At 38.1% G+C, this 11,996-nt stretch overlaps 3 protein-coding genes across 3 annotated transcripts; all 3 read left to right on the plus strand.

The window, feature by feature from the left end:
- Nucleotides 1-2,374: 2,374 nt before the first annotated feature.
- Nucleotides 2,375-3,383, plus strand: LOC131331490 (pathogenesis-related protein PRMS-like). Its single transcript, XM_058365467.1, has one exon. The coding sequence runs from the start codon at nt 2,605-2,607 to the stop codon at nt 3,172-3,174; it is 570 nt and encodes a 189-aa protein (XP_058221450.1). The 5' UTR covers nt 2,375-2,604; the 3' UTR covers nt 3,175-3,383.
- Nucleotides 3,384-5,991: 2,608 nt separating this feature from the next.
- Nucleotides 5,992-6,717, plus strand: LOC131331492 (pathogenesis-related protein PRB1-3-like). Its single transcript, XM_058365469.1, has one exon. It carries the CDS (start codon nt 6,051-6,053, stop codon nt 6,582-6,584), a length of 534 nt encoding a protein of 177 aa, XP_058221452.1. The 5' UTR covers nt 5,992-6,050; the 3' UTR covers nt 6,585-6,717.
- A 4,251-nt stretch (nt 6,718-10,968) lies between these two features.
- Nucleotides 10,969-11,753, plus strand: LOC131331491 (pathogenesis-related protein PR-1-like). Its single transcript, XM_058365468.1, has one exon. It carries the CDS (start codon nt 10,996-10,998, stop codon nt 11,527-11,529), a length of 534 nt encoding a protein of 177 aa, XP_058221451.1. The 5' UTR covers nt 10,969-10,995; the 3' UTR covers nt 11,530-11,753.
- The last annotated feature ends 243 nt before the right edge of the window (nt 11,754-11,996 follow it).

Here is an 11,996-nt window from a genome sequence, read left to right on the forward strand (position 1 = left end):
CTCTTCTCTTAAAATATCAGATGTAGCCCTTCAATTAAGGTGAAATTAAGATAGAAACAACATAAGTACTACTTAAGAATTTGTTCCTTGTTTAGCAAAAAAAAAAAGAATTTATTCCTTATTTAAGCTCTTGAGTTCGAAATCTCTGAAGCGATATCAATTCATTTGGAGTCAGTCCATACAGATCACGCAAGTGGCGGTTGGATTGATGCTCCAAGAATTAGTCGATGTGCGGATAAACTGGTTTCGAATACCTGAGTTAACGTTATTAAAAACACATAACTAATTAATTTTAATTAATGTTTCTTAAGGTGTTTTGTCTGCACATGACTATAGACACTAGCGGTTAACATTTGACCAGCTTCTAAACTAACTACAAATTTAAAACAAGCAGCCATTTGATCTTCTCAAGATCCAATCTCAGTTAATTAATCATATCCCCAAATGATTACCTCTCCATGTTCCATGCAAATTTATCCACTTTCATGGCCATTCTTTCTGCCACCATTTTTGCCGCCACAAACCAAATCATTCCCCGGTACTCACATGGTTGCACATGGACGAAATTTTAGTTGAGAATTTAACAGAGTCTCAATATGCATTTTCTTAGTCTTGATTGATTTGTTTATCTAGTTGAGTAGATCTCAAACTAATTAAATTCAATCCAATTAGACCCCGTTTCGCTAAGGAAAATAAATACCTATTTTTTGAATTAAAGGTAATGTATTGCGAGAGAATGACTTATCTCGTAAAACGAAAAATGAGTATTTAAAAATAATTAAGAATCTTAGCAGAACAGTAATCGAATTGATTATACGTTGATCAGCTCAAGTCGTAGCTTGATCATTTGTATACACTACTGTAAGTGTCTTGAGTTGAAGTGAAACAAGCAATGAGTTTTAAACTGTACTTAGATATATAATGGGTAGTTGATCATCTCAAATGAACTGTCAACAAAACAAAATTAAGACGAGTGAGACTCTAATAACTTTTGTTTAAATCATCAATACTAGCTCTTGGGTACACGACCCAACATCCACTTCATCTGTTACAAACCCAAATAAACCAGTAACTTGTTAGATCTCGAGTCGCCCCCATTCCAAATCGGAAGTCTGCATGGGTGATCGTGAATGTATAATAAATCATGTAGGCTGCTGCTGTTAATATGACCTCGAAATCATGTTCTTAGGTTCTAACAAGTTACTGAGCAATCTGATCTAATGATTAATTTAAGTAGTATAAAAAAACATGTATCATGCATGTAACTGGAACTTCCCACAGATTTTGCATAGGGCCTGCTCGAGTCTATAGGGATCGTTCGTTTGGGGGCTTTAATTTAAAGCCCTTGCGCACGGTCTCTAATACATTTTCTCTATCTATTTCTCTCCACTTAAACCTTCTTCAAAATTCAAAACGAACAAACCATAAACGCTACGTATATTACTGTGGCACCTCAAATCGATCCTTCATACCCAAAAGTGCTTTTACCGTATTTCGATGAATTGTTTGGGAATGCATTAGATTTAGACGAAGGCAGAATCTTGAGAAATATATATACTCCTCCGTCCCAAATTCTTTGTCCAGTCCGCAAAACGGAGTGTTAAAAATAATGCAATTTATTCAAGAAAAAATTCAAACTTTTTTCACAAATTAAAAATACTCATTGATATCTAGTAAGTTGTTAAAGAATTTATGATTTTTTCTTGCAAAAATTGTATTATTTTTAACACTCCGTTTTGCGGACTGGACAAAAAATTTAGGACGGAGGGAGTATATAGGATTCTGTTTTTGGTGGAAGAGTAAAAAATTCAATAAATAGTAGCTCAATTTACAAGAGATAAGCAACGCAAAAGCAAAGCTACATTGATAGATAAACCTCGCACAGTTGCACTAAACTCTATTCAAAAGAATTATTTTTTTTCCTGAACGGCGAAGAAAATTACATTACTCATGAAGATCAATGGATGAAATCAGTACAATATTAGGAAAAGAACTATATTGATATCCAGAGCAGACTCTAATAGTTCGTTAATCTTGAAAAGCTTGAAGTATGTTATTTCACTGTGCTTCATTATGTAAGTCTCATGTGATTTACATGCTTCCGAGAGAGATTTGAAGAGTACAATAACTCTTACTATTGTTACTCGCTAAACTAAACCTATGTCCAAGCCACTCAATTTTTTTATTAACACAAACCATGCATCAAAATTAAGGTGTTAATCTCCTGCAACTAAGAATGCATAAAAGTCTCCTAACAAGACAAGACAATGTGCCTGATGAATGTTCTTGCGCTAGATCTTAGTGATCTTACAATTGGGTAGCTTGAAAATCTCTCGACTGAGGTCAAGGCCATCAGCAAAGATATTGAGGATTTAAACTCATTCGAAGAGCACTTGGAAGTATTACTCCACTTAAAAGCCTTTGCTCCATTTACTCCATTCAAAATATTCAGAGCATATCCCAAGAGCACTTAAAGCTTATAATCAGAGTAAGATTTATAGGTCAATGGATCGATCATAGGGTGGCTAGTCAGTTAGACACTCTAGCCTAAGAAATTGAGATCCATGATCCATGCATACTATTCAAAAATCACCATAAATACCCATGATCTCCATCTCAACATCTCCCACCAAAACACCACCCACACATCCACAAATGGCCAACACCACCAGTCTCCTCCTCTTCACCACCCTTCTCCTCCTCCACTCATCCTCCTCCTCCTCCACCGCCGTCCATCGCCGATTCGCCCAATCATACCCCGCCGCGATCGCAGAATTCCTCAACGGCCACAACACGCTGCGGGCGAGCTGCAACCTCCCCCCGCTCCAATGGAGCACGACGCTGGCCAGCTACGCCCGGTGGTGGGCGAACCAGCGGAAGGGCGACTGCGCGATGATCCACTCCAGCAGCAACTACGGGGAGAACATATTTTGGGGACAGGGGGACGAGTGGACGCCCACCGAGGCGGTGCAGGCGTGGGAGGACGAGGCGGCGTACTACAACTACGGGTCGAACACGTGCATGCCGAACAGGGACTGCACGCATTACACGCAGATGGTGTGGGGCAGCACCACCAGCGTCGGGTGCGCGAGGATCAAGTGTTTGAGCGGGGATACGTTTATCGTGTGCGAGTATGATCCGCACGGTAATATCTATGGACTGAGGCCGTATTAGAACGTAGTAATGGGTAATATTGGGTCACCAACTTCCTTGACAGGCCGTATTAGAACGTAGTAATGGGTAATATTAGGTCACCAACTTCCTTCACCTTCCCGTTAGTATTTCATTTGATCCACATATGGAGTTATTCCATTTCATGGGCTAGTTAGATCCCGTTCCGCTTAACTTTTAGCACTTTTGTTTTTATTTAATTTTTTTTTGTTTGTTAGTTTTGCGCTAAATTTTTGTAAATTATTGATTCGTCTTGACAGGACAAATCGGAAAACCAAAAAAATGAGGCGCAAAACTAACAAATATGGAAAAAAAAATTAAATAAAGACAAAACAAGAAGGAAAAAAAGTCCTAAAAATCCTTAATTAGTGGAACACCACCTTAGTTTACTAGGTCTGGTAGGAAAACCATCTAGCTATCTTGTGATAATGTTTCTTTTCGGGATGTGGATTTTGATCCGTCCGATCCATGTTTGTTTGACTTTGTCTCGGAAATGAATTGTAGCCCGAAACCGATATGGTGTTTCAGATTGAAATAGCAGGCTGTACCATTAATGTTGATCTCTCTACTTTAAACTGCAATTTTTTTAGAAATTAGTATATGTTAGAACACCTGAGACCAAGGATTTTAAAAGATTTAAAAGGTCCATTGAACGCCTCATGGTTATGCGATGTCATAATAGTTCTGAACACTTGTCCCGGATCGACTTCTAAATCCTAATTGCTATAGTGAATACCTAAAGTAAATAAATAGATGGAAAAGAAAAATATACTCCACTAACTTTGTAAAAATCTCTCAGAGGTTCGAGCAAAATAAGGAAGTTGGTGAATTTTGTTTAGTTTCTGTGTATTCTTCTCAAAGAGAAAAATCAAAAAGTATAACAACGAGGATTCGAGTTCAAAAAGACTAGCTAAAAGTTGTCTTTGACTGAGAAATCAAAATAGTAGATACTAGTCTTTCAATGCATACAACGGGAACAACGCTCGGTCTCAACTTGCATGGTTGAACCGGCCAACTTTTCTTTGCGTTGTGCCCATACGAATGGCTGTCACTCGCATAAGTGGAATTTTTAATGATAAAAAATACTGCAATTTGGATGAATGAGCAAAATTTTCCCAGCCAATGAAATGATTGGACCCATCTAAATCATGGGCGTTCAAGTGGATCGATCCACATCGGCTTTAGGTAGTTGGGCCGAGTTGTTTGACCCATAGTATCACACAGTTAGCCCAATAGCAACAACAAATTGCTGGCAAAATACAGTATATTGTTACGATTTTATTTATTTTTTGGCTTTTTGCTTAATTTGTTCGATTTTTCAACACAAGAGGAATCCAAAAACATAGAATTCATAACCGAAATTTTCAAAAAAAAAAATTACGAAAAACAAAAACTACTAAAAATAGATAATGAGTTCATGTGGAGTTAAAATAAACAAAATACTAAAATCACCGATGCATACACAAACACTTAAGCAAAGTACTCAAATGTAATTAAGTGCCCATATATTGGGATCTGGATGAATGGTTAATTTATCAGTATTTTTCGCACAAAAAAAAGGGTAGACAGTGAGAATTATATTAAGAGATTGACTTTCACAGAGGTGTTGGCCGTGGTGATGGCATGGTCTTCTTTTTTTTGCTCGGCATGGCATGGTCTTCTTGTTTTGATCTTGCTTTCATGAGAGAGAGAGAGAAAGAATTTACGCAGTCAACTTCATCCATTCAGAACCAGGGTGGCTGTGTGGATGAAGACCAAGCACGACCTTATAAGTTATATACGGTGAAAGACTTTAAAGGATACCTGGATGGAATTCGTAAGCTAAGAGTTTAGTTTACCTCTGAGTTGTTTCCCATCCAGCTTCGCTGCTGAATGTTGTGTTGTTTGGTTTATTTTGTCTTTTTGGAAGCACTTTGCGTTTTTTTTACCCCTCCATATACCTCTTTTGAGCTTAATAAAATTTCGTTTGCCCAGGAAAAAAAAAAAAAAAAAACCTTCATCCGTTGAGAACATCCAATAAAATCGGAACGATACGTAGTCAACTTCTTTATCTTAAAACCCACTTCCTAAACTTTGATCTGTAGCTAGCCGTCACCCTTGAGTGGAATAGCATAGGAGTACATCTTTAGCAATCGTTCTCGAAATCTTTACTTGCGCACAACGAATCGTATCTTCTTAGCGATCCATCATATAGGAAAGAAGCAATTAATCTATCTATACATCCCTAATGGTTGACATTTTTTTTTTTTTTTTCATAATTCAGACCTTCGGGCCAACTTCCCCGCACATCTACTAATTCTAGGAGCTCTATTTCTCATCGCCTACTTGAGAGAAGATCAATTAAAGCAGAAACAAAACTCCATATGATCTTATCCCAAAGGAATTAATTAAACTTGAGAAATTTAGAACGTGAAACCTTGCAAGAAAATAATTAAATCCCTAAATCATAGGCCTCCGGCCAACCCCTTGGGTTATCCCTAATGGTTGACATTTCAACAGCTTCTAAAAACAACAACATTACATTTAGAGATTCTTCTCACGTTTCAATTTCAATCATTCCCTAGTCATTACTCCATACATCATAACTATGATTCATCGAAGAATTATAAGACAACTGGCCTCATTCCGCTAACTAAAATAAATATTTATTTATTGAATTAAAAGTAATGTATTGTAAGAGAATGACATGTCTCGTAAAGTAAAATATATATATATTTAAAAAACAAAACTTCAACATAATGGGCCTAAAGAAATCCTAGCCTAAAGACTACGATTTCTTAACACAACTACAGAGAACACCTTAACTCCATGCATGAAAGCAGATATAAATACCCATATCTCAACAATCTCAACCTCAAGGTCCTCGACAAACACCCACAATGGCCAACACCACCAATCTCCTCCGCTCCCTCCTCTTCATCACCCTTCTCTTCCCCCTCCTCATACGCCCCTCCGAATCCACCACCGTCCCTCGCCGGTCCACCAAATCAGACCCGTCGGTCGTGGACGCTGAATTCCTTCAAGGCCACAACACGGTGCGGGCAAGCCACAACCTCCCTCCGCTCAGTTGGAGCATAGAGATGGTTTACTACGCCAAGTGGTGGGCGAACCAGCGGAGGGCCGACTGCGCTCTGGAACACTCCGCCCTGGACTACGGCGAGAACATATTCTGGGGGCAAGGGCGCGAGTGGACGGCCACCCAGGCGGTGGCGGCGTGGGCGGCGGAGGAGGCGTACTACGATTACGCTACGAATACGTGCATGCCGGACAGGGACTGCACGCACTACACGCAGATGGTGTGGAGGACCACCACCAGCGTCGGGTGCGCGAGAATCAGGTGTTCGAATGAGGACACTTACGTTGTGTGTGAATATGATCCGCACGGTAATATCATCGGAGAGTGGCCGTATTAGAACGTTCGGGTTCAATTCAACAATCTCTAGTCATGTACGTTGCCTATATATTCAAATACTCTAGCAATGTAATATATTAACGTTAAATTGTACACGGCTGTCCGTTTTATAAATCTGAATTCAAATTTTGCTATACTTATTGATGTCCAATTAATCAAGCTGGTTTTTTTTTTTGCGTGAATGTAGTACTCTCAGGATCCTATGAGATAAGCAATTCAAATTAACAATAAACACATGGTAGAATCCAAAATGACGGTGACGACAAACCATGATTTTCCCGCACGGCGGAAAGAATTTAATCTAGACACTTGTTAACAGTACTTAACACTTCCTCTTGTCCTTTATAGCCTCACAAAAGAAATGTACAATGCTCAAAAGTGAAGTGCTAAAATTAGGCTTTTTGACTTTTTTGGTCCCCAAAGTATTTCTGTCGTGTCATTTTGGTCCGCAATATTTCAATTGTTAACATTGCATTCCCAAAGTATCAATTTTGTGTTTAAATGGTCCCTGCGGCTCACGCCGTTCCTTCCCTCCATCAAAACCAAGGGCAAAGTTGATATTTCACCTCAAAACAGTGTCGTTTGGTTGAAAACGGCTTTTTGACTTTTTTGGTCCCCAAAGTATTTCTGTCATGCCAATTTGGTCCCCAATATTTCAATTGCTAACATTGTATCCCCAAAATATCAATTTTGTGTTTAAATGGTCCCTGTGGCTCATGTCGTTCTTTCCCTCCGTCAAAACCAAGGGCAAGGTTGGTATTTCATCTCAAAACGGTGTCGTTTGGTTGGAAACATAGATTTTTCTTTTTCATGGTTCTCTTAGGGTTCTCATTGAAAGTCTTAAAGTCAAAAAAATAATTATAACTCTTTAGGATAAAATGATCAAAAAATTAAAATTTTCGCACAGGTTCAAACAAATAGATTGAAAATTTGAACACTTAATTTTTTTATCATATTTTTTAATATATAAAAAGCCTAAAAAATCAAGTGTTTCAATTTTCAACCCATTTGAACCGGTGTGAAAATCTTAATTTTCTGATCATTTTATCTTAAAAGATCATAATTATTATTTTTATCCTAAAGAGGTGAAATAACAATTTTTTCTATTCTATGGTTCTCTAGGGTTCTCATTGAAAACCTTAAAGTCTAGGGTTCTCATTAAAAACCTTAAAGTCAAAACATTAATTATGACCCTTTAGGATAAAATGATCAGAAAATTAAAATTTTCACACTAGTTTAAACGGGTTGAAAATTGAAACACTTGTTTTTTTGAGGCTGTTTATATATTAAAAAATATGTTGAAAAAATTAAGTGTTCAAATTTTCAATCTGTTTGAACATGTGCGATGATCTTAATTTTTTTTTCATTTTATCCTAAAGAGTTATAATTATTTTTTTGACTTTAAAGCTTTTAATGAGAATCCTAAGAGAACCATGAAAAAGAAAAATCTATGTTTCCAACCAAACGACACCGTTTTGAGGTGAAATATCAACCTTGCCCTTGGTTTTGACGGAGGGAAAGAACGGCGTGAGCCGCAGGGACCATTTAAACACAAAATTGATACTTTGGGGATGCAATGTTAGCAATTGAAATATTGGGGACCAAATTAGCATGACGGAAATACTTTGGGGACCAAAAAAGTCAAAAAGCCGTTTCCAACCAAACGACACCGTTTTAAGGTGAAATACTAACTTTGCCCTTGGTTTTGATGGAGGGAATGAACGGCGTGAGCCGCATGGACCATTTAAACACAAAATTGATACTTTGGAGATGCAATGTTAGCAATTGAAATATTGATGATCAAAGTGGCACGGCGAAAATACTTTAGGGACCAAAAAAGTCAAAAAGCCGCTAAAATTATTTTCCTGATATAATTACTTTCTGACAAATTGAGAGCAAATATGATTTCACAACTTAAAGTGGAATGTATATAATTTTATGATAGTGAGGAGGGATGCCCTTTGGGACATTTTCTTTGTTGGTGGTGAGTATGATCCACATAATTAGGAATGTCGGTCCTCCGAAGTCGTTTTATACATGTGGACTTATATGCATCGAATGATTTTGAACGTAATTGTATTTTAAAATTGTGTTGGTAGTACTTTTGCTCTTTGGGCAAAAACTATTATCTCATAGGGAAAACGAACGGGAAAATACAACAGCATCCAACAAAGAGAATCGAATGATGGAAGCCAAGGCTAACACCTCCAGAAGAATAAAATTACAACCTCAACTACCGTCGAATTTAGGAGATTGGCGTGTAATTTCGGTGTGAGTGAGTTTTAGTTAGCTTTGTGAGATGTAGCGGTAATGCTGTTACTGATCATTGTCTGGCGAGCAAGGGTTATCGTGGTTTGGGTGTTTCCACTTGGGAAGCCTACCCGCTGACATGGCTATCCATGCCTTATGGGTTGGGTAGAGACTCACCAATTACATAAAAAAAGGTTCCACGTAGGGAGAAGACGCAACGAATAAGTTGAAGCCGGAAGCGGTAATTTGACCAACTTCACCGTCTTCTCCTCCGAACAACTCACTAGAGGGAATAGAAACACCCATGCACAGAGGGTGAAAAAGGTTCCACGGAGGGAACACAACTCTCCGAGACCGGAGAGAGGAAATCATAACTAGTAAACATAAACTTCCAACCCGCCATTCCTGACCTGAGGAAGGAATGTTCAGACAGTTGTTTTCACGATCCAACTTCCACGCACAACTGCTCCACGTTCATAGCTGGGGCCATCCTTTCCGCCACCAAATCTGGGGTCACACACCAAAAACATTCCCACTGCTTGTAAAGTTCACATATTTTTTTTAATTTTTTAATCAGAAAAAATACTTTATTAATCTCCAAATTCGAAAATTACGAAGATTGAAAGTTCACATCATTAATCCAACATATGGAGTATTTCTTCCTTATTTAACAAAGCTCATGACATGGTTGCACATGGATGGAGGTTATTTAGGTTTGGCTAAAGGACTTTCTTTTCCAATTACAAAAGGCAAAGAGGGCAAAAAAAAAAAAAAACAAGTTTCATATACCTGTATGATCTTGATTTCCTTCTTAATAGAGCTGATCTTCTCAAATGAGTTCAAGTCAAATATTTGTTGATTACGCTCCCGTCTTATGTTGTTTGTCCGATTAACTTATAGGAGGACAAAATAATTACTGCTAAAAAGCCATGAGTTTTCAGTACGTTTTATTGAATGCAGAACTTTCAATTTATTCCTCCTTCCCTCCCAAAATTTTATTCCCTTTTTGGAATCCAAAAGTTTAAGGAGACACCATCATTACTGCTCCAATCGTGTGAATTTCCCAAAGTACCCTTGAACTATATGGTGGTAAATTTGAAAAATGCATTTGTTCCCTCTACTTTTGGAATTTGAATAAGGGGATGAAGGGCAAAAGTTGAAATATATTACCTTTTTATTCTTGACTGTCAAAGTGGATAAGTAATATGGGAAATCCAAAAAAAAAAAAGGGTGGACCAAAATTTTGGAACAAAGGGAGTATGATACTTTTGGTCGCTGTAAAAGAGAAAGGACATGAATGGAAAATTTTAAAAGTCAACTTTAAATTAGAAAAATAAATTGAGTCGGGAAGGGTATACAGGATGATCTCGAAGTGAAGTGAAAAAAATAACAAGTGTTGACTAATCGTGTTCAGATAATAAGCTAATCTCAAACAAAAATTAATGTACCATTTGCACTAACAATGGCTTATTTTACACCTCGATTACCAAGTCATCATTCTGTCATATTTATAAGGCTTTGTTCAGTTATCAAAAATGTTGCATGGAAAATATATTCTTAAAAAAAAGTGAGAAAATTACTTAAAATTTTACTTTTTCTTTGTAAGTTTTGCTGACAAAAAGTTTTACAGGAAATCTATTTTTCAAGAAAATTAAAAAAAAAATCCCTTTTATAAGATCTAGATCTATTTTGCAGGAAAATATTTTCTAGTAATAAGTTAAAATTGTGGGACTCGCGAAGAAAGTTATAGGAATATTGATTTTTTTTTTTTGTCTTTAATTCCCAATATTTTCTCTACAATTGCAATTGACCTAGCTATATGATCTACATGCAATGCTTGGGAAAAAAAAAATGAAGTACTCCGTATTGAATACTATAAGTTCTTAGGACATGTAACAATATGCGCTTAGTCTTTGTGGGTGAAGTACCAAATGTGCATATATAAAATCGAACCCTAGTACTAGTCCAACATGTCGCACCCTTAATCTATGGGGCCGCATATCCCATCATTAATAATCATAGAACGACAGATTAATGATTGATTGATGAATTACATGACAGCTAATCACTTAAAATATTTTACACTGCAAAAATCAAGATTCAACCAAACGTATATAAATACCCATGTCAACAATCTCAACCTCACCAAGGCACGTCCCACTATGGCCAACACCATCAATCTCCTCCGGTCCCTCCTCTTGGTCACCCTTCTCTCCTCCCTCCTCGTCCGCCCGTCCGAATCCACTGTCGTCCAACGCCGATCCGCAAAAGAGACTTCGGCGGTTTTCATCGGAGAATGCCTCTACAACCACAACACGCTGAGGGCAATCCTCAACCTCCCTCCTCTCCAATGGAGCGAAGAGCTAGCAGACTATGCCAGGTGGTGGTTGAACCAGCTGAGGGCCACCTGCGCTATGGTCCACTCCAACAGCGACTACGGCGAGAACTTGTTCTGGGGGCAAGGAGACGGGTGGACGGCCACCAAGGCGGTGGAGGCTTGGGCGGCTGAAGGGCCGGACTACAATTACGGGTCGAATACGTGCATGCCGAATATGGATTGCACGCATTACACGCAAATGGTGTGGAGGACCACCACCACGGTTGGGTGCGCGATGATCAAGTGTTTAGATGGGGATACATTGATGGCGTGTGAGTATGCTCCGCATGGTAATACCATTGGAGAGTGGCCATATTAGAACAGAGGTCAAGTCTTGTACACTAAAAAGCACTTATATCTCTGTTCCCTTACAATTTTCACCGCAAGATTAATTGCAAAATAGTCTATGCTCAGAAAGAATCTTTTGTGCAATCGTGTGGCCGTATTATAGCATTTGGTTTATTTATCTTGTGAAAATTTGCTACGGGAATGTTTAATAAGTTGGTCTGAGAATTAAATGTGGCCCTAGCCGTTGCTGTTTTCTGATCTGAATGAAATAAGTAAATAACTATTGCTGTGGTAATTTAAATTGCACGAGAAATAGTAATATTTTTGAAGCACATGTGTTGGGGCAAAATAAGTTGTCCGTTTTATATGCTTCGCTTTATTTTGGCGAACAAGTTATTCACAGAACTGATTTAATGCATGCAAGTGATGACACGCATTTTAGACAAGCTTGCATACATGCTTATATAGTCTGAAGTAGGGTTGCAAATGAACCAAGTA

Source organism: Rhododendron vialii, chromosome 6a, assembly GCF_030253575.1.
Source record: "Rhododendron vialii isolate Sample 1 chromosome 6a, ASM3025357v1".
In the NCBI taxonomy this organism is placed as follows: domain Eukaryota; kingdom Viridiplantae; phylum Streptophyta; class Magnoliopsida; order Ericales; family Ericaceae; genus Rhododendron; species Rhododendron vialii.

Coding starts and splice junctions, on each gene's coding strand:
- LOC131331490 (XM_058365467.1), top strand. CDS start 2,605: ATGATCTCCATCTCAACATCTCCCACCAAAACACCACCCACACATCCA.
- LOC131331492 (XM_058365469.1), top strand. CDS start 6,051: ATGGCCAACACCACCAATCTCCTCCGCTCCCTCCTCTTCATCACCCTT.
- LOC131331491 (XM_058365468.1), top strand. CDS start 10,996: ATGGCCAACACCATCAATCTCCTCCGGTCCCTCCTCTTGGTCACCCTT.